This window comes from Diuraphis noxia, unplaced genomic scaffold, assembly GCF_037042655.1.
Source record: "Diuraphis noxia isolate RWA-SAM2 unplaced genomic scaffold, SU_Dnox_SAM2 contig0001, whole genome shotgun sequence".
NCBI classification, from domain to species: Eukaryota; Metazoa; Arthropoda; class Insecta; order Hemiptera; family Aphididae; genus Diuraphis; species Diuraphis noxia.
The window spans coordinates 87,003,798-87,027,366 of NW_028301711.1; the positions used below are offsets into that span (position 1 = coordinate 87,003,798).

The 23,569-nt window shown below is 31.6% G+C and overlaps 1 protein-coding gene and 1 pseudogene across 1 annotated transcript; both read right to left on the reverse strand.

The window, feature by feature from the left end:
- Positions 1-293: 293 nt before the first annotated feature.
- LOC107170979 (uncharacterized) lies at positions 294-4,577 on the reverse strand. The gene is made up of 4 exons (XM_089215295.1): positions 4,499-4,577; positions 2,598-2,849; positions 2,137-2,520; positions 294-2,068 (listed from the first exon to the last, which is right to left on the reverse strand). Exons 1-4 carry the CDS (start codon positions 4,575-4,577, stop codon positions 294-296), a joined length of 2,490 nt encoding a protein of 829 aa, XP_089071421.1.
- Positions 4,578-5,442: 865 nt separating this feature from the next.
- Positions 5,443-7,236, reverse strand: LOC107170980 (uncharacterized; annotated as a pseudogene).
- Between the last annotated feature and the right edge of the window lie 16,333 nt (positions 7,237-23,569).

The following is a 23,569-nucleotide window of genomic DNA, read 5'->3' on the forward strand; positions in this document are numbered from 1 at the left end:
TCAATAAATTTTTACCAAATCAGCTGTTATCATAGATTGAATGATAAAAGTTAAAACCACAGAACAAACATAAAACCGTCAAATTTATTTTATTATTTATCATACATCATAATTAATATTAATATTTTATTAGTATTTATTGCTATTTGCTACTACTTACAAGACGTATAATTTATTGTTTACTAGAAATAAAATGATATATCATATAAATAATAATACCACAGTCAAATCCGAAAATCATAATTTATGTATAAGTACACCTATTAAGTATCAATATATTTTATTAGTATTGTTTAAATTGTATCATATGAATGATCAAATGCACAGTGAACATGAGCACTCTCACTATTAACATCTTCAAATCCAGATACTATTGCATTAGTTTCATTTATGGAAGATTTTGAGATTTGAGTTTTATGACAGCTTTTTTTTTTAGTTGAGTAGAGCCGAATCTGATTATCAATTTTTTTTGTTACATTGATATCTTCAACTGGCGTAAGTTTTATTTTTTCTCCTTCATTCATGAGTGTAATAACTTCACTTAATTTTTTTTCTATCTGTATTCTATTTTGATCACTTAATGAATTTGTTCCAGTTAGACCCAAAATAATTTCTGCTTGATGTTTTATTTTCAGATTTTGATCAATTTTGTAGTGATTTGTATAAGTTGTGTTCATATCAAATAAGATTTTTTGTTCTTCAAGATTTGTTTCTTTATAATTACTATTATTGTCATCCAAATGTTTATAGAAATTACGAGCACAAGCATGTATATGCTTACAAATATTTGCTTTGATGACATTGTCAATACAAGAACAATGGTAAGTATGAATGCAAATTTTGCATTTTTCACATTTTAAACATGCCGTTTGTGTACACGTTTCACCAACTTTCATGATATAATACTGTTGGGAAGGATTTGATAATGAGTGTATTATGTACCCTTTCTCATTTTCCAAAATTTTAATTTGTTCCAGTTCGATTGTTTCACTGATGTTATGACTTTGGCGGACTTTTTGAACTTTTTCAGTTGGGACATATTTTGATAATTTGATCAATCGCTTGTAAAGACTATCTCTAGAAAATTTCATGAGAGCATGAATAGTTTTATCTAAACGTTTCACTCTTTTCCCTTCCAAATATATATGCTTCAATATCTTGTGAAACGATTCCAAATACATATTCGTATTTATCCCAAGCCTCAACCTAAAACAATAAGCCCAACATTCTGGCCGCCTTGAATAATATTTCTCAAAGTACATTCCAAACCTATTAGTATCATCATCATCCTTCAAATCTCGTAAGACATTTTCGAGGTAACTATAAAATTGTTCTATAGATGTGGTTTGTAAAAGGATTCTTAATGATTTGTAAACTAATGCTTTCTTTTTGGGTCCTCCACTGATTTTACATAGATTTTGTCTCCAGTTTTTGTCTACATGCCATGTACACAATAGTCTGTGTTCAACAGATCCCATAACAACAACCCATGCATTATAGAACGCTGGAGCATCATCAGTCATAAATACATTGCAGTTAATAACACCTACTTTATGCTTAATTATATTGAAATATAATTGGAAAATTATCTCATCAGATCGATTTGACAAACAGAACGCAACTGGACAACCTGATCCAAATTCATCAACAGTTACAATAGTATATAACTGAATATCATATGCATTTGTGCCATGAGTACCATCTATACAAATTTTATTGTGGCCGAATTTTTTTAATTGTTCTACTTGAAAATTTGTCATTAAAATGATTGTAAAATCTTTCTTATCCAAGACTCCTTGTTCTCCGTTCCAATCATTCTCATCTTGGCCTTTGTAGTATAAAACAGGACATTGTTTTTCTAATGTCTTCATCTCTTCAACCCATAACTTTATACTAATTGCATCGTTTTTGTGTTTTTTTGTAGCATAATCAATATTGAAGTCTCGTGAAATGTTATGCAGATCTTTACGGTCCAAAAGGAGAGATCGTTTTAAAGTATCATCTGTCACTTCTTGATCACGAATTGAATCTATAATATGTGCGAAAGTTACTCCTTCTTTCAATTTTGCTGAAAAATAAAAATTATTGGTTAGTTAAAAATAATAGTTATATAGTAAAAATAATTAAATTAAATGCATAATAATTTAAATAGGTATATAATATGTATAGTAATACCAGCAATTTTTGTTCTGGTTTCTTCGTCAATTCTAATTCTACCAATTTCATGATCATGGCCATAATGATTTTCCCAAAACTTAACGTTAACTGTCCCTTCATGTTCTATATATGTAACTTTCATCATTGATGGACAAGTTCCATCTATTTTATTACTTCCCATGAATTTAGTTTCTCTCGCTTTCTCCATTTTTCCTTGGTTTTCATTCGTACTACCATAGTTATATGAACGATTACAATAATAATATTGTCTTCTACATCCATCATGAAATTTTGACATTGCTCTATCCTTAACAAACATTGAAAAACTTTTTTGTTCTTCTCCTCTCTTCCATGTGTCAAATTCTGTGATTAAAGTTTTTAATGATTTTTATTTGTAAATAATAAAAAATAAATAAACGAATAGTATTCACAATTATTACCTGGGATGCTTAGAAATTTCATTTCTTTCACTTTTTCAGTAAATCCATGTATTTGAGATAAGTGAATATTCAATTTAGCATAGGAGTACAAAGGTTCTTTACATTCACTATTAGGACAAATTATTCTAGTTTCTTTCTTCTTTCCTTCATTATCATTGGTTTGATGAAACTTTTTGATATGTGTATCCAACGTGTTTTTAGTTTTAAAGTATTTGTTGCAAATATCACACAAAAAATCGGTAAACACTGGTTCTATGTTATGAATATTCCGTAAATGTGCGTTCAGATTTTTTTTTTGTGTAAAGTTTTTGTCACATATTGAACATTTTATTTCAGATTCCATTATGGTAAATAAAAATAAAACAAAATCACAAATATAATTTGAAAACAAAATAACCAAAGAATTTATCTCAGTAAATAGCGCAGTCAAGAAATGATTTTTAGACTTAGTGGGTATCTTGATAAACTTTCTACAAATAGATAGTGAGTGCTTTGGGAATTCAATGGGATCTTGATAAACATTCTACAAATAAATGTAAAAATTATCTGGGAATTCAATAATTGAAGTTTTATATATAATATAATTCATAATAATATAATGTAATATAATATATTTAAAATTTGGCGGTAAAATTATTCAATCTATGATAACAGCTGATTTGGTAAAAATTTATTGATAAGTGATAACGCAGCCAAAAATTTTGCTGTGATGAGACACTCGTTTCGGTAGTGCCCATCACTAATTGACATAATAATCATTACTTACCTTTTGATTTACAACCATTCACGACACACTTCGATAGATTTTTGGGTGGCATTTGAAAATAATTAATCAGTCTTTATTTTAATCACGATTAAAAATATTAATACACAACTACTGTATTATAATACACAACACAGGTCACAGATGTGAGATGTTAAAGATGTGTAGTGTATAAGATAATTGACATTTGACCAACGACAATTTTAATTTTAAACTTCCAACGAGAAATAAGACAGATATACAGAATAAGAATAACGATTAACGCAGTCAAACCGTTAACGGAATAAGCGAGCGCTCACCGCCAGAGCAGCAGCACGACCGCCGCCGCGACATGCAGCGCTAATGGTGGTTGTACGATAAAACTATACGGTACAAAACGCTCCTATAGAGTTGCACCAGCCCACAGATATATAAACATATATATGTTTATATATCTGTGCACCAGCCTGGGTTATTCAATTGGCATATTCCATAGACATATAAAACAACTAGATAGCCGGCTACGGGATAATATTGAAGTCAGCCGCCATATGCCAACAGGGCAATGTTTACAAAATCGCATGGTTAATAAGAATATTTATTAATGATAACAAAATTCATATTAATATTTGTACTGTAGTATTGTATATTATGTACTTATTACTACTTTATGTAATTTAATTTGTAGTTGACATTTTGAAAATAGAATATGAAAAGAAATTCGTTTTTTTCATTATTTGAATTATTATTTATTATCACTTATCAATATAGGTATCTTATCTATTGAGTTTTTATGTAAACATTGCCCTGTTGGCATAACAGTAATTCACAGTCGGCTATCTAGTTGTTTTATATGTCTATGGCATATTCATATGAGCAAAACAACGCAGCTGATTCGCGCGGACGACCGCTTGTGTCCGCTCTTGTTTAAATTTCGGGCGGTCGACCGCTACCGCTTGATAAAATTAAACCGTGTATTTCCAATGGACATATGCACATGAAGCGTATTGTCCGCGGCGGATCGCGGACGTGATTACGATTGAACGGGTTAATTTTATTTAAAAAATTATGATTGAAGTGTGGTTAATTTTTTCTGGGCCACTGAAGCTAGGTTTAAAATGATTGTATTCTACCTTTTATTATTTGAAAGCCCATTTACTTGGTACCCACAAATGTGGATGGGCAAAGCCGCACATGCTAACCTCATTTAGACCTGAACACAAAACTCGTAAATTCATTGCTCCAATTTTACATTTTTAATAACTATTCAATAATAATCGAGAGTATATTTTAAACATAAGTTTAAACATCATGCCAAGTTGACACAGACCGAGGCAGGTAGTGTCATGTTGAAACCAGTGCTAAAAATACACTCTCGAATACAGCTACGGATACTCCCTTGATGTCTGGGTGACACTATTCTGCCGGAATTCATTGGTTACGTTACTATTTTTTCTTTTTTCAATTTTAATATTAATTTAGGTATTTCGTTTTTTTTATTAAAATTGTAAAATGTTCGATATTGAACAATTTATTGTTGAAATCCAACAAAACGAATGTATTTGGAACAAACGTAAGTACTGCATTGATTATTCATAAATTTATTTATTTATATATTTATAAATAATAATAATACCTACTTACAAGTTATAATTATTAGGAATGCACTTAAAAAGTACTTTATAGTTTATATGAATGAACTTATGCACATGTTATAAAATATGCACTTTTTTTTACTCACGATTTTCATAAATACACATATTTTAATAAAAATATTTTTTATATTTTATAAATTACCTCCTACCTATAATAAATTGTTGTTATAAATTATAATTATGTATTTAGAGGAAAAAAGTCTTCATGATATACAGGTAATCCACGTGGGATGGACAAATGTGGCAAATGTTTATGTTGACAACTACAATGAGCTGAACGACAAATTAAAAATGGAAAAAGGTAAAATTGGAATTAATATAATTATAAAAAAGGCTTGTATAGTGAATTAGTGAATAGTGATTCAAGTTTATTACATAAATATAATATAACATAATGTTAAAATAATTTAATAAAAAATAGATTACCCATGATATTATGATCCCGATATTATTTACCAATAATTTTGTTTTGCCAGCCAAGTGCGTGATTTGGGTTATTCACATACGTCACAAAGTATTCTCTGACATCCTTTGCACTAGTCTGTGAATTTCTAACACCTACTCTTTCTACTAAACTTTCCATAGGGTTATTCTGACTGTCTTCAAAGTTATTGTCTTCACCGTCTCTGCGTCGTACGAAGTTGTGTAAGACATAACAGGCTTTCGTTATTGTGACTGCTACATTTGGGTCAACTAACATACTTAATTGAAATAAACGCCATTTTTTCGACAATATTCCAAATGTGCATTCTATATATTGGCGGGCTCTTGATAAGCGATAATTAAAAATCCTTCTGTTATTATTTTAAGTTCTGCCTGGAAACGGTCTTAGTAAGTGTTTGTGCAGCGCAAATGCTTCGTCGGCTACTAAAACAAACGGTTGTGGCACTCCATTTTCATCGCCAGGTAAACATCGATCTGATGGAAAATTGGCCTTATTAGAATACAATTTTTTACCAAAAGTTGAAGTTTTGAAGAAGTTGCAATCGCTTTCTTTGCTGTATGACCCAACATCAATGATCCGAAAACAATAATTTGAATCACAAATGGCCATTAGAATCAAAGAAAAAAAGTTTTTATAATTATAGTACAACGATCCACTGTTTTTGGGACACTCGAGCCTTATGTGTTTTCCATCCACCTATAATAAGTTTAATTCCATATAATACAGTATGCTATAGAAATTTGAAATTTATATTTATTTTTATTATAAATAAAAAAATTTGGAACATTTTCTTAAAATTCGGTAAAATCATGAAGTATATTGTTTTTAGCATTAATGTTGTAAAACAAATATATGATGAGACCATATGTTATTTAATTTGAATGTAGAACGATTTCCCTAATTTATTTTTAGTAGATAAGATTTTTCCCTCAGTAATCTAATAGTTATAATTAAAAAACAGGGAACTCGATCTGTTGTGTGTAGTATAGTTGTCGAGTGAACCCCGTCTTTGTGATGGATATAATAAATTGAAAAATCATTGTATTTGAATAAAAACGTTTCCGAACGGAAATTATTTGTCAGCCTATAGGATAATTCTTACGAGTTTTATTAAAATTCTAATTTTAAATGCTCAATTAAATAAATTTGTTTGTATTTGAACTTCAAACACTTATTAAAAAAAAAATGTGCCTATGCATTTGAATAATTTTTGAGTCACTCTTACATCAATCTATGTTAAAACTTGTATTACATTTTCAAGTATTTTCACTCAGTCAAAAATGTTTGATAGATGTAATACAATAACCGAAATAACTATAAAATTATAAAAATAAATAAAGTATAACACACATCATTGTATAATCAATAAAATGCATGTTTAAAACAATTATGATTACAATATTTTACAAAAATCCATTGAAATAATAATTTATATAGTTCTCACTGTTGTATTAGGTTATGAGCTGTAAAATACTTTTTGAGCATTGAATAATTTATTCAAATACTATTTTTCTTTCTAGTGTTTAAATGGCGTTTAAATATTTTTATATGGTTTTTATATAACGTGTATAATGTTTCATAAGTCTAATCTAAGTAGGTACACTAAGTATACAAATAAATATACGTACAGCACCAACAGTGTTTGGAAATTGAGTTTTTTCGTAGTAACCATCAGCTATATCCAGCCAGTCTTTTGTCGTAGTTTCTGTCATTTCCAAAGGTTTTAAAACTTTCCACAAAACATCACAAGTTTCCCGCACTATATTTGCCAAAAACTCAAAATGTAACGCTGTGAAATTCGTTCCAGTTGCCAAGTATCTAAAAAGATATTTTAAAAATTCATTTAATAATTATTATTAATTAATTAAATATATGATTCAGTAAATTAATTTGAATAATACACAGTTCGATAACTGCAGATAACTATGATTTGTATTTATTTATTTATTTTTTATGTAGTCTAAGGTATTACGTTATCAATTTAGATTCTGTTAAATCAATTTTAATATTTTATTCACTTAAATTTGATCATTGAGCACACTTTTTTGTTTCAAAAGAACGTTAACTTTTTCCTACTTTGAAATTTAAACCACTAAAATCAGGCATTGCGTACAACCTCCAATTTTCTACTTTGCCTGTAACATATAATACTATAGACTTAAATATACATAAACATTACTACATTTATAAATAAATGAGTAATATCTCCATTAGGGGTATGTTTATATAATCAGTAATCATACTATTTGTACATAGCTATTACAATTGTTTTGAATTCGTCTCATTTAAATAATTAATATATTTGACATTTGTTTAAATTGATAAAAGAACTAAAGGCTAAATGGAAAAATATTTAAGACGCATACCGAAAAAAGTGCATACATAAATAAATGAAATATCTGAGGAGGAGTCTCCAGTCAGAACAAAAAAAAAAAAAAATGAAAAAAATGAATGAATGAAAAAAATCCAAATTCTTTTGAAGACCAGCTAATTACTGCCTTGAGAGAACACCGAGCTCCAGAGGATCCAGTGACATAATTTCTCCACAAATAAGAAAAATTACAGAAGACCAGCGAAACAAAATTTATATTGAATTTTTACAAACAATTCAAAAATTAAAAATGTCTAATAACTCTGATCAAATCCAACCACAATTTGTTCCCTCATTCATTAATGATGTTACTTCTAAGCATTTGCAATATTCACATAACAATATCCACTCATACCCGACATACCCATTAAATGTTTGCTTACCAGCCACATTACCTTCTACAAATATAAACATGCCAACATACTACCAACCTTACATTACTGTGCCTCATACTTCAATTGGGTCAACTCTTGCACCATCAACTTCTTCTCACAGAGATACCAACATGCAACACACTCCACATACTCTATCATCTGCTCCTACTCTAGAACCACCCGTTAAATCAACTGATTCAACAAATGCAATTTTAAATCCAGAGCTTGTCAATCCATTCTATGAAAACTACCACTCAGAAAATACAAATTTACATATACTGTATTACTTTTGGCTTATTTAAATAAATTTAGTTATAATACTTCAAGAAGAGTATTTTGTTAAAAATTTCTTTATTATTTTCATATTTAAATCAACATATTATAACTTAAAGTAAAGTATTACATATTTGTTTGTAAATTTATTTTTTCATGTTTCATGTTAACCACATTATACCCATAACTAATTATTATTATTTAATAAAAACGGTTGTATAAATGTGATAGTGAATATTATTAACCTATTTACAATACCTAATTAATAATGATATTAATATGAATAATTAGTTAATTATGTCTAATAAAATATGTAGTCACTTATACAACATGCAAGAGTGCAAAATAAAACTGTAGAATGTATTATTAAATTAATTTGTTATTGCAATATGTATGTGTGCTAACCTCAAAGTAATTGTCATCCTTTCTTCTTTGGAAATTGGGATGCGCATATTCGTTATCTATTCGTTATCTGTTTTGTCACATATGGTCTAATTAATGAAATCTAAAAAAGTCTAAGTTGAGGTAGATATAGTATAGTTTTAATAAAAATATATTATTAAAAGTATGTATTTACATTCACATTTACTTATTGTGTAGTTTGTAAATTTTCATAAATTAAAGGCATTTTTATGAATAAAAAAAATTTTAAAAAAAAGTATGAATTATTAACTAAGATAATTCCATCTGCATTATAGATACTATTTGTTTTTTTTTATTTGTATTTAAAATTATTGTATAATAGCTATACTGGCTGATGAAACAAAAAATAAATTAATTAGTTTAACATTGTAGCTGTTTTATATTATCAACAATTTACATATTTTATGAATCAAATAATAAAGTCTTAACCTCCCCCTCCAAAAAAAAAATAAATAAAAAATACAGAAAATTTCAGGAAAACCTAAAGCAAAAAAATTCTGTCCCCTCCGAATTTAAAACTCAAATTTCACCAATAGGTAAATGTATAGGTATCAAAAACATAATTATAAATTAAAATGGGTATGCCTCCAAAATGTGATAATCCATCATTAGTTATTATACTAGGATGTTTTTTTTTTAAATAAACTTTTTATCAATTTTAAATATTTTAACATTACACAGTACTTAATAATTTATGAAAATGTCGTGGGAGTACGGAATCAATATTAATACCAAAACTGCCTATATGAAGCCCCATTTAATTTTACCTAAATTAAAAAACTAGATCGTAGTATAATATATTATATTTAGTACAATATTTACTCACCAATTCAATGTACAAAATACAGTACACAGTATACAGTAGACCTGATAGGTAGTGTTGTGCAGTGTAGCGTTTTTGTGCTCCGTTATCTTCTTTTTTATTATCGCAAACCAGCTTATACTTCTTTTCGGTGCGTTATCTATAGTTATAATTTTACTACCGTAATTTCGTTCACGTTATTCACTATCATGGCAGACCAATTAAATGAAATTTTGGAATCATTAAAGGAGATCAAATCTACACAAACTAAATTGGTAAATGCTGTTAATGATAAAAGTAGAACCTTAAAAAGTTTTAATAAACGTTTTGATGATCTTAATAAAATGCTTGAAAAATTATCTAACGATAATATTGAGATGAACAATCGTGTCTCGGATGTTGAAAATAAAGTCAAAGCTTTATATCAATCTAATTTAACTACTCATAATGACTCTGATTGTGATATTATTAATGAAATCCTGGACAGACAATTAAGAGCAAATAATATTTTATTGTTTAACTTTCCAGAAAAATTATCGGAATCTACATCTCTAGATACTGATTCCGATCGGTTAAAGATAATATTCAGAAAACTTGATCTCAAATTTGAACCTATTAAATTACACCGCCTAGGTATTAAATCTAAGTATGACCGCCCGTTAACGATCACATTATCAGATCCAAAACAAACATTTGATGTTCTTCGGGCTTAGTCAACTCTTCGTACTTAACTCGAATTAAAAGATCTTCGATTCTCATCTGACCGTACATTTAAACAACGAGAAACTATGGCTAAATTACGACAAGAACTAGTTCAACGGCGTGAAAAAGGTGAAAATTACATTATTATTAAATATGTTAGAGGCAATCCTACCATTATCAAATCAAAAAACATATAAGATATGCACCGCTCAAAAATAATCTTATCAATAACTCTCAGTTAGATGTACATATTTATTATCAAAATGCTCGAAGTCTAAATAACAAAATCTCAAATACCAAACTCACTATACTATATACTCGTATTTATCATAACTGAAACATGGCTCACGGACACTATCGACTCATCTGAACTGGGTTTTCTTGGTTATGAAGTATATAGACATGATAGAAATAATTATACCAGTTCACTATCCAGAGGAGGTGGGGTTATTATCGCAGTCCGCAGTTCGTTCGTTTCTAATCGCATTATAATCCATAATAATAAAATTGAACTTTTGTTTGTTAAAATAACTCTTCCTTCCCATACCCTTATTATCAGTTCAGTTTATATACCTAACCGTTCTAATACTGGTGTGTACAATGAATATTTTGATTTTGTTGAAAATATCTTAGTTAAATTCCCTAAAGCTGATTTCTTATTATTAGGCGATTACAATCTACCTTCTTCGAATGTTTGTAATGCTGATTTATATTTTAATGATCAATTGTCGTATTTAAATTTTTTTCAGTATAACCATATTTGCAATTTGAAAAATGTTATTCTTGATTATGTTATATCTAATTCACTAAATATTAATGTCATATTAGACAACTGTCCTATTATTCCCGTAGACCTCTATCACCCTCCTCTTAGTATTGTTTATAGTCTAAAAAAATGTTGTAATTTAAAATTTGATGATTTTGTATTTAATTGGAATTCAGGTGATTATCTTTCTATTATATCTTATCTAGGATCCATTAATTGATCTACCTTGTTTAATTCTAATTCTAATATCAATGAAAACTTAGATACGTTCTACTATCATATCGATTATGCAATAAATAATTATATCCCTAAAAGCCGTAGACATAAATTTTGTTTCCCAATTTGGTTTAGTAATGAATTGAAAAAAAAATTAAAGAAAAAAAAAGCTCATTCCTATTTTAAGATTTTAAAAACCACCGTTTCATATACCTATTTTTCTGATATCCGTAAAGAATGTAATTATTTAAGATACCGCGACTTTAAAATCTTTATTAATAAGACACAACATTCAGTTAAACTGAACCCAAAATCATTTTGGAATTTTTTTCGATTACAGAAACCTATAAATCAATTACCCTCTTCTGTGTCATATAATGAGAAGGAGGCTAATACTGGTACTGATATTGTTAACCTATTTAGAGAACACTTTTCAAATGTTCATAAAAAAAGCACTTCAAATAATTCTGAAAAAATTTATTTTTGATAATTCTTCACTTAATCTTAACTCAATCAATATCTCCAAAATGGAAGTTTTCAACGAACTTTGGTCTATTAAGATAAATTTATCTTGTGGTTCCGATAATATTTCAGCTAGATTTTTTAAAGAAACCTCATTTATTTTATCAGATATTATAACTTTTTTATTTAATAAATCGCTCCAAACAGGTGTATTCCCAGATAAATGGAAGTCTTCTTATGTTACACCAATCTTTAAAAAAGGTGACAGATCTCAAGTTTCAAATTACCGACCAATTACTAAAAATTCAATCATCCCTAAATTATTTTCGAAACTTGTAAATAAAAAGATATTTCCCCTTTGCGAAAAAATTATTTGCAATGAACAACACGGTTTTCGACCAAAACGTTCATCTGTAACCAATTTATGTGTTTTCAAACATACTATCTTAAACGCTTTTAATGATAAAGCTCAGTTAGATGTTGTGTACACAGACTTTGAAAAAGCGTTTGATAGAGTCGATCATCAATTATTAATAAAAAAATCAGTCGGTTTAATTAATCCATTGCTCTCTTGGGTAAATTCTTTTTTAACTGATCGTACACAAATTGTTAAATATGAAAATTTCACTTCTAATATAATTAAGGTTGTATCTGGTCTCCCCCAAGGAGATCATTTATCACCATTACTATTTTCTCTTTTCATAAATGACATTGTTAAGGTTTTAAAACATTCGGATTGTTTATTACTTGCTGATGACACTAAGCTTTTCAAAATAATTAATTGTATTGATGATTCTAACAACTTTCAAATTGATTTAGATAACTTTAAAATAGTGCCACAAGAATGGTATGTCATTGAACATTAATAAATGCTCCACTGTATCATATTCATTAAAAAAATCCACTTTATATTTTGATTACTCCTTGAATAAACTTAGCTTATCCTATAATGATACTATCAAAGACTTAGGTGTGGTTTTTGATTCAAAACTGTCTTTTAATAAGCATGTTGATTACGTTCGTAATAAATCATTTATGAAATTAGGTCTTCTAAAACGCACTTGTATAGATTTCTACGATAGCTCAGCATTAAAAACTTTATATTTTTCTTTAGTCAGATCTCAAATAGAATATGCTTCATTAATATGGCACACTGATAATATCGGTCAAAATACCAGCCTTTCCTCAATTCAAAATAATTTTTTAAGATATTTGTCATTTAAATGTAATGTGGAAAGATTGATTCTTTAAAAAATAGATACTTTACATTCAATTTAATATTTCTATTTAGATTATTGCATAATATGATCGATTGTCCAGAACTTCTTGGAGAATTAAACTTTAAGGTAAATACAATTAACTCTAGAATTAAACATAGGTACATTTTACCTGTCAAATTTTAAAACTAAATATATGTCACACAGTCCTGCTAACATTTTAATGTCTGCAGGTAACACTGCAATACATTTTGATTTATTTCCTTAAGTACTCACGATAAGCATTTTCTTGTATTTCATTATTATTGTTATTTAAATAATTACTTTCTAAACTACTTATAACTTATTAATTATTATTATTTTTATTTTGATTTATTGTTATTGGAATTTATTCCGTAATAAAGAAATTATTATTATTATTAAAACAAACTCACTGCTTTATCTAATATTAAAGAATAACATAACCATTGTCGTGGAATTCGGATACCTGTTGTAGTTGTTATATAGTAATTACCAGTAGATCTATTGCTATGTACTGACGTCCCGCTAAAACACATAAAACCGCATATACACGTAAACGTACGTAAGTGTCCCCGGGGCGTACAATTTCGCCAACCAGTTATGTTGTGTAGGACTTCAATAGCTGTGCCGAAGGCCAACTTCCTAGACTTCTCGGAAATTCGGCATCGTAAAGGTTAATTCTATGATATGTTAAATATGAAACCCGAGATAAAATCATAGTGCCGGCATCGTTAAATTTAATTCTACGAAACGCTAAATATGAAATCGTAGTATAAACGGGCACACCTAAAGAGAGTATTAATGTCATCTGGTTATTGAGATTACGTATCGCAAATAACCAAGATGTGGACCGACCGGTCGCACGAGCGTGAGAAGCTGCGATATCATAAAATTACGCACGTACGCTTTTGCACGACTCGACCATGGACACATACTTATCTTATTGATAGGAGAGGAAACGCAGGGAGTAAGACTATATAGGAGAGCCCTGATTAGACGGTCTAATAGACCCAATTCAGACGTGAACCACCAGAGTCAGTGCAAGCACCTTCACGCCAGACACCAGTCCAATTTAATTATTCAGACTTAGAATATTTTTCAATTAAATCATTTTGTGCAGTAAAAGTTTTTTATTTACATAGTAATCAAATAAATATATAATAATTAATCACAAATCGAGTTGTTACACTTATTACTCAATCCATCTACCTCAACACCAGTCGTTTGTCCTCCTGCATGCTGGGACGCTACACTATTAACATGGTTCCTAGGAAATTTGATTGATGGTTTGCATGGTCCGAATAACAAAATACTCTTTTTGATGTGCATACTTCACCTTCAAAATATCCACGATCAGTTAGATACTTCAAAGTTAAATTTAGACGTCAAAATCTGAATGATATAAGTACTTATAATTTACAACTTATTTGTGCATTATTTAATGTTTTTTTTAAAAAACATTTTTATTTATAAATATACAGGTAATCAATAAACGTACTTTCTGAACTATTATTCTCTTTTATAATTTCATTTTGTGGATCATTTTCAACAGCATCTGAAGTGTTGGATACAACTGAAAAATAATTAGTAAAAATGTAATTAAAAATTTACACATTTACATAGTACACAATATAGGTGTCATATTAATGATAATACCTAATAGACTAGTTTTACATTTTTTTTTTAAATACATGATATTCTCATAATATAAAATGAAACATAAAAGTACTTATAATTTACAGCTTATTTGTGCATTATTTAATGTTTTTTTTTTTTTTTAAACATTTTTATATATACAGGTAATCAATAAACGTACTTTCTGAACTATCATTCTCTTTTATAATTTCATTTTGTGGATCATTTTCAACAGCATCTGAAGTGTTGGATACAATTGAAAAATAATTAGTAAAAATGTAATTAAAATTTTACACAATACACAATTTAGCCTATAGGTACCTATCATAATATTTTTTTTTTTTATTTAATAAATTATGTTGTATTATTATATTGAAATAAACTGAAATTCATAAGTATACCTATAATTTACAACTTATTTGTTCAATGCCTATTGACTATTTAATGGTGTTTTTTTTTTTAAATTAAATTTAAAAATATGATAATACCTACAATCAATAAAATATGTATATTATATGTTTTTTATAATATAATTTGAATATTTTTTTAATATTCACTTAACACTTAACAATTTACAAAATTCTATTTACTAATATACCTAATAGATATAATTTACTAATACTTATCTTATTTTTTTATCCACGATTTCATAACATTTGCTGCATTATTATTTCCGTTCTGTTGTTTCATTTTTTTTTGTGCTTTTCTCAGCCACTCATATATATACGTTTTGACATTTTTAACAAATTTAAAATACTATTAAAAAATCAAAACATTATACCACGAAAAAATCACTCAAAAACACTTTCATAATAAAACAATTATTTGTTAGACGGTTAAAATTCTTACAAGGTACACTTTACAGTACTGTAGGTACAGTTTAGTGTACTATATTACTGTAAATATAAATTTTACAAGTAAAACCACGTATAGATCGTACAGACAAATAATGAACAACAATTAAATAACAAATGTATGTTTTCACTTCTACAGATATCGCCTTTACCATTTTCCCCGACGTTCCGATATCGTACGTATACAAATTAAAAACCCATTGGAATAATCTATTTTTATCAAATGAGCTCACATTGGTTGAAAGGTTAGTCGCCTGATAACGTAGACCACGGGGCACGGACCCGCATTATCATTATTATTATTATTATTCTGTAGAAGGTATTTCCTACGATTAATTGTATCGTGTATGGCCGTACATATTATACGTATGGGACACTTATTAGAACTAGTATCATAAGCGTGCGCACGGGGGAGGCAGGGGAGGCGGTTGCCTCCCCTGCGAGATTTTCCTCTACACCAAAATATAATATTATACCTACCAATTGGAGAAAATCGGGTGGGGGGATTGGAGTCTGGACCTCCTTAGCTAAAGTATTGCCTCCCCTGCCAAGAATACCTACGCACGCTTATGACTAGTATTAGTATATTAAGAGGACGCTACACCCGCATACGTTGTCTCCATCTTACAAGTGCGTAACATAGCAAATTTTATGCTCAGCAGATCACGTTTAGCTCCGTCAGTTTAAAATTTAGAGTAAATTGACCTCTTACAAAAATTAAAGGTAACATTATTATCGAGGGCATGACGTAGGCTTTTTATTATATTTTAATTTTAAAGGGAGTTATTTTTTATTTTAAGATATACAAACAATTTACAATTTTAAAATACACATAACTCACTTTAAAATTAAAATATAATAAAAAGCCTACGGCATGTCCTCGATAATAATGTTACCTTTAATTTTTGTAAGAGGTCAATTTACTCTAAATTTTAAACTGACGGAGCTAAACGTGATCTGCTGAGCATAAAATTTGCTATGTTACGCACTTGTAAGAGGGAGACAACATAATATGCGGGTGTAGCATCCTCTTAAGTTTGACTTTGACCATTTCTAACATTTTAACAAGTTAGCAGTTTGGCATGTTATAGGTGATGTGGGGCCTACAAGGGCTTGGGGGCCGATGTACAATAAATACCTTGCACACCCGGTAGTCGTGGCACTGTATATAACATTGTAGACTGCAGTATACAGACTCGTAAATTTAAGCTTCAAGAACTTAGAGTGCATTCGTGAAGCACTAACATATTGAAACGATTTTCCCTATCTTATACCTACTTTTAATTACAATTATTATCTGTATAGCATTTGAGTTTTTGAAATCTATTTCTCTCTTCTTTTTTGACACCATCCCTTATTTTTACGTGTTCACCATATTTCGCAATTGCAGGTCTACGTCTCCGATAACGTATTATTAACGTCACATGGAGACTAGCACGCGAGATGATCATCGGAAACGAGCAGATGGTGTTCGTGAATAATTCGCGTATGTATATTGTGTGTAATTGTATGCATATTACCATTTCAATAAACCTTCACCAGGGTCGTCGTAATCATCTGCGGTCACCATGGTTGTCTATTAGCGATATATTATAACGGCGTTTACCGGTTTCTTGCGACCGAGACACATTAGCATTATCCACTACGCCGGCCAATGAACCCATTATAAGTAGGTTCATACTAAACCGTTACCACTCGTTAGGCGTTGGCTTCTATCGACTCATATTATCACATTATACCGTTATACAATTTCAAAAAAAAATTGACTTACACGCCCAACATGAAATGTGTTATCCGTAATTTTTTACTGTTGTATCTGATTTTTAAATTCACGTGTCCCTGGTACGGTATATACTTAAGTAATACACTAGTATAAACACTACAGTAATACGTACACTCTATATATTATTTTATCATCAAAAAATATCCTCTTTAAGGTCAGTCTAACCGCGATTAAACGATTCTACAATGGCCCACACTGCACGACTACTACACAGCCCATCGTAGCTCATTTTTTGCCAGATCAATACATTTTTCATCATTATTAGATTTTTTTTTGATTTTTTTTGTTAAAAATAAAGTATATTTACAATCTATACATGTAAATGTATAATGAGTAAGTGTGGTGACAGAGTAATAAGTAATATGTGAAAAAAAAAGAAAAAAGTAACAAGAGGAGGAAGGCTCCCAGCAGTGCCACCTGACCAGAAATTAGGGTTTGAGTTTATTTATTTAATGTTTTTTTTATTTTTTTTTATTTAAGTTAGATGTTGAGGAGATCTCTTGGCCATTGCCTTTTTAACCTTCTAGGAATGATGGTAGAGGGTAGGCTTTTAATGATGGGGTTTGAATGAGCGCGGAGCGTTGAGTGGAATTTTGAGTAGAAGGATTTGGCTAGGTCGTTAAGGGTTGGCATTTTCAGATCTTTATGGAGGTTTTTATTGGTAACATACCAAGGGGCAGAGGTTATTAGGCGTAGGCATATGGACTGGAATGCTTGGAGGGTTATGGTGTTTGATGGTTTTGCTGGCCCCCATAGTTGGATGCCATAGAGCCAAGCCGGGCGGATTATCGATTTGTATATCGTAAGTTTGTTGGTTAAGGAAAGTTTTGATTTTAGTAGGGGTCTCAGAAGATGAAGTCTGGAGTTCACTGATTTACGTTTTTGTTTAATATGCGAGCTCCAATTGAGGCGTTTGTCGAATGTTAGCCCTAGGTATTTTACTTCGTCTGACGAAGGGATTACTAGGTTGTTAAATGTGACAGGAGGGCAAACAGATTTGCGCAATGTAAAAGTTACGTGAGTAGACTTCGTTTCGTAAATTTTTATTTTCCATCTTTTTGTCCATAGATTTATCATGTTAAGGTGACTTTGGATCATCCGACAAGCGGTTGCCGAATCCTGGTGTGATGCTGAAATTAGTGTGTCATCGGCATATGTACCAAGAAAAGTGAAGGGTGTTTTGGGGATGTCGTGAGTGAACACAGAATATAGAAAGGGAGCGATATCACTACCTTGGGGAACACCTGCACTAATACGATGGCTGGTTGAATAACTATTTTTTAGACGGACCTTGAAGGAGCGATCAGATAGGTAGGATTTTATTAATAAGAAATAAGGTGCTGGGAGAAACTTCTTTAGTTTGTAGAGTAGCCCCTCATGCCAGACCCGGTCAAAAGCCTGTGAGACAACCAGAAACACAGTAGGACAGAATTCTTTCTTCTCCAGTGCGTTAGCGATTTTGTCGACGGTGCGATGAAGTTGGTGGATAGTTGAGTGATGAGCTCTAAAACCGAACTGTGTGTGTGGGATGATGTTAGCTTCGGTGGTAAGAGGGATGGAGTCTTTTTAAGAGAATTTTTTCGAATATTTTTGAGAAAGTAGGGAGAAGACTTATTGGTCTGTATGATGCTGGGTTTTCGGGAGGTTTATTTGGCTTGAGAATGAGTATTACGATGGAGTGCTTCCAGGAGTTTGTGAAGAAGGATAATCTGAGTATTGCATTGTAAAGGTGAGATAGGTAAACTATGGCTTTACGTGGTAGGTTTTTTACTATATAATTCGTTATTAGGTCGTGACCTGGGGATTTTTTGGTAGGAATATTTTTGATTATGGTGTTGATTTAATCGGGAGATGTAGGTTTGGCAGGCATGGACATTGGTAGAGGAGCTTCTAGGTACTTTTCTACGATTTTTAGTTGGGTATGGCTGGGTTGGATATCATGAGGAGAAAAAGAGTTTTCCAGGTGTTGAGCAAAGATGTTTGCTTTGTCAGAGTCGGTAATGACCCATGAGTTGTCTTCATTTCTTAAGGGAGGGGTAGGTTGTTTTAGGCGGAGTAGAGATTTGGTCGCTTTCCAAAGAGATGAATTTTTTGTGGTTAGTGATTCAACATAATTGTTGTAGGATTGATTCCTGTCGTATTGGATAGCCTTTTTTATTTTTCTGTTCAATTGGTTGAGTTTGACCTTGTCGTTTGGGTACTTGAATGATTGCCATTGGTTTCTTAATCTGCGTTTCTCGGCTAGTAATACTTTTATGTGATAGGAGGTTTGTTTTTTGGGGTTTGTATGGTTATAGGGTTTTACTGATTCACGTGAGGCTTTTTGGATAGAGGCTGTGAGGAGATTGACAGCGACATTGATGTCGTCCGTTGTTTTTAGTGGGATCGAGAGTTTGATATCTTTATTTATTACTTTTTTAAAGGTAGACCAGTTTAGTTGACTCGGGGTAAGAGATTCCCTTTGCTGAGTTGGGACGTTTAATCCCAGTTTAAGCATTGTTGGAGAGTGGTCAGAAGAAAGGTCGTAGAGGTTGGTTAGATCGCTATGTATGTTACTGGGTAGTTTTTTGACAAAAATGTCCAAAATGTTTACTAATGTTTATGTTTGTTACTATGGGAGGGCCAGTATGTTGGACCTGGGGGAGCTATTGATGAGTAATTTTTGTTGTTTATGCATTGCTTTAGAGCTCTGCCTCTGGTGTTTGGAGAACGGTTACCCCATGCGGGGTTTTTAGAGTTGAAATCACCACCAGAGATGAAGCGATGACCCAAGGTTGAGAAATAGTTGGAAAAGTGGTCTGAGGTGGTGATGATGCCAGGAGGGCAATAAACTGCAGAGACGGTGACAGGTATGTTATTAGGTACGACTAGTGAGACACTAGCTGACTGAATGTGAGGTGTAGAGTAGGGGGGTAGTGAGTGATGGGTTATGTTAGATTTGATGTAAATTGCAGCACCTGCATGAGCCGTGCCATCAGGGTGACATGAGAAGTAGGCATTGAAGCCGTAGATTTTCGCGCAGGTGTTTGGGGTGAAATGAGTTTCGGGGATAAGTGCAATGTCGGTATTTGTTTCTGATAGGATGTGCTGGAGTTCATTTATGTGCTGTCTGAGACCATTGGCATTCCAAGAGAAAATTGATAAAGGATAATTTACGTTTGGGCTAGTTGTCATTTTTGGTTAAAATTGTATTTATTAACGTTGTGAGTAGATTTATTAATGGTGTAATGAGTGATTGAAAATGTTCAAGAAAGGATGAGAAAAGAGTGGCTGGAGGGGGTTCGGGGGAAGAGGCGAATTCATGTGCTTGGGAGTTAGGATTAGGTGGTTTTAATGTATATGCGTAAGAGCGAGAATAGGTGGCATTGCTAGGAGGCTTACCTTGTGTTTTATCCCAGTTTGAGTGTTCCTTATCCGGATGGTTGCTGTCGAGTGGTCTCCTGCTGACGTCCCCGTGTGTGGTTGAGGCTGCCGTATGTCTGGACTTTTGGAGTTCTTTGTGTAGCGCGCATCCTCTGTAGTTTGCTGGGTGGTCTTTTCCACATAGAGCGCAAGTAGCTGGGGTGTCCTTTGATTTTTCGCACATGTCGGAGACATGAGCTTGACCACAACGGACACATCTAGGTGTACGATTGCAGTAAGTACGCGTATGTCCGTAGTTTTGGCATCTGTGGCATTGAGGTAGGTCGCGCCTGGAGTGAGGTTCTTCAATCTTGACTATTGAGTGGCATAGCGTCTTAAGCTTGAATATTTCTGGGTTGTTTGGCGATGGGTTCAAATCTATGTAAAAGAGTGGGAGTGGATTGCTGTTTTCGTTTTTCTTCTTTATATTGGTAACGTTTCTGACCGAAAATTCAAGATCTTCGAGGTCTTGAGTAATAAGTTCCGTGGGCGTTGTGGGGTGTAGGTTTTTTAACACTACTCGATAAGATTTGTCTTCCTTTGCTTGGTATGTGAAATATTCCATAGACTTATCGTTTAATAATTTAATTACTTGACGGAAAGAATGAGGGGATTTTAGTATTAACTTAAGATTTTTGGTTGTAGTTTTGCATAAGAATTCTTCGTTGCCAACCAAAGTTTTTATTTGGTTGCAGAAATTTTGGTAGTTGACTTTAGTGATGATAAAAATTGGTGGAGGGGTTGGTGGCTGTATGATATTTTCGGTTTGCATTTGGTCATTTGCGAAGTCATTTTCGTTATTTGAGTCTTCGCTTATGACGTTGAGTACTTCAAAGCGGGTGGGAGAGGTATATGTAAATTTGTTAAGGTTGTTGTTGATTGCTTTAGATGTAGGCGAGTTACCTGGAGAAGACGTACGTTTACCTGTTTTGATTATCCAATCTGTGCTGTCGGATGAAGTGTTCTGTGTGTTTTTAGTTATGACAATTTTTAATGGATTCTCTTCAGCATTTGAACCACTTTGTATGCTGTTAGATGCGGAGGACTGCTTATTGAAAGGCGCGTTTATCTTGGGTGGCATTGCGCCGCGATGTTATCTACGGTACCAAGGTCGCGTGCGAGCGCGGTGCCTGGAACGGGGTTGGTAAATTGAGTCCCAAATGACCCTAATTCGGTAAATTGAGTCCCGGGGAAAAATAGGTAGTAGGTAAATTGAGTCCCAGATAAAATAAGGTAGTAGGTAATTTGAGTCCCAGGGAAAAATGATTTATATGCATTTAAAATTTAAAAATATGCACTATAAAATTTTTATTTGTGATTTGTAGACATTCATTGACTGCATGTATATGATTTTGAATACAGCAACATGCATTTTTTTTGAATTTTTATTAATTATATAACTTTTTTTTATGCAAGAAAAGTGCATGTTGCTATTTTCAAAATCATATACATGCTGTCAATGAATGTCGTCCACAAATCACAAATAAAAATTGTTTAGAGCACATTTTTAAATTTTAAATGCATATAAATCGTTTTTCCCTGGGACTCAAATTGCCTACTGCCTTATTTTTTCCGGGACTCAACTTACCTACTACCTATTTTTCCCCGGGACTCAATTTACCGCTTTCAAAATGTACCAAACTTATCTCGGATTCAATTTACCTAGCCCCGCCTGGAACCGTACGCTTGATAGTTGATCGATCTAATTAGTTTGAGCCGTGCCCTTAATAGATTATCGATCTAATTAGTTTTAACACTTATTTTACCGTGTAGGTTTCCGCTTACGGTCGATTTGAGTTAGAGTTTTATGCAAATGCGTGGATTAATTTTCTTAAGATTTTGATCTAAGTTAGAATAAAATCGGTTACGAATTGCACTAGGTAGTGTACGCATGGTGCGGAGCAATTAACAACGGTGTGTATTGCTACGCTGACCGCGGTGAACTATTATTAGATTTTATGGTTTTATTTCGGTCATATCAAGTGTAGGTACATAATATTGTAGTGATCACGTCGCCTACAGGTATCAGTAGTCAAAGATGATGTTTGGAAGGTGAGTCTTGAGTTAATTTAAACGTGGAATTCTTCTTAGTTAAATTACTGGATTATTTATTTTGACAAAAGTACAAAACATATACATTTATTTAAAACATGAAAGCTGAATTTATTTAAATATTTAAGTATTCTGAATAACTAGAATAAATTCGGTTTGACTCGAATATTTTCTAAGTTCAATTTAATTAATTTAAAGAACAGACTGGCGTGAAGGTGCTCTGGCTAGTCTGGTCAAGTCACGTGTGAATACAGGCCGTTTCGGGGTCCCTTATATAGTGCTACCCTCTACTCCCCATAGTCTACTTGCTCTTGTCACTGTTCTCGCGGATGTGGTATAGTTATCTAGACTGACGGGAAATGATACTCGCCCACATACAAGTCAAAAGGTGCATCCCGTGCAGCTGCAGCCCTCGATAATTTATATCATTATAAATATTATTATTATGTAAAACTATATATTATGAATCATAATATATATGATATTACATTATAACATTGGTTCTTGGAACTTTTGTATTGATGTATAATCCCACACCTTGTGTATCCCTATCAATGATCTTTTATAGTCGTATGACCACATGATTTCGTGTTTCCCTAATATTAATGATTTCCACGAAATACTGTCTCTCCTACATTTACAAAGTTCGTCGCACCCTTCCCTAGATTGGTGCGGCTGGTACCTAGTTGACTGTGAACTATACAATGCGGGACGCTAGTCCATATAGCAATATAATATACATTGTACATATCAGCCACAGATGTTATAAAACGGTAC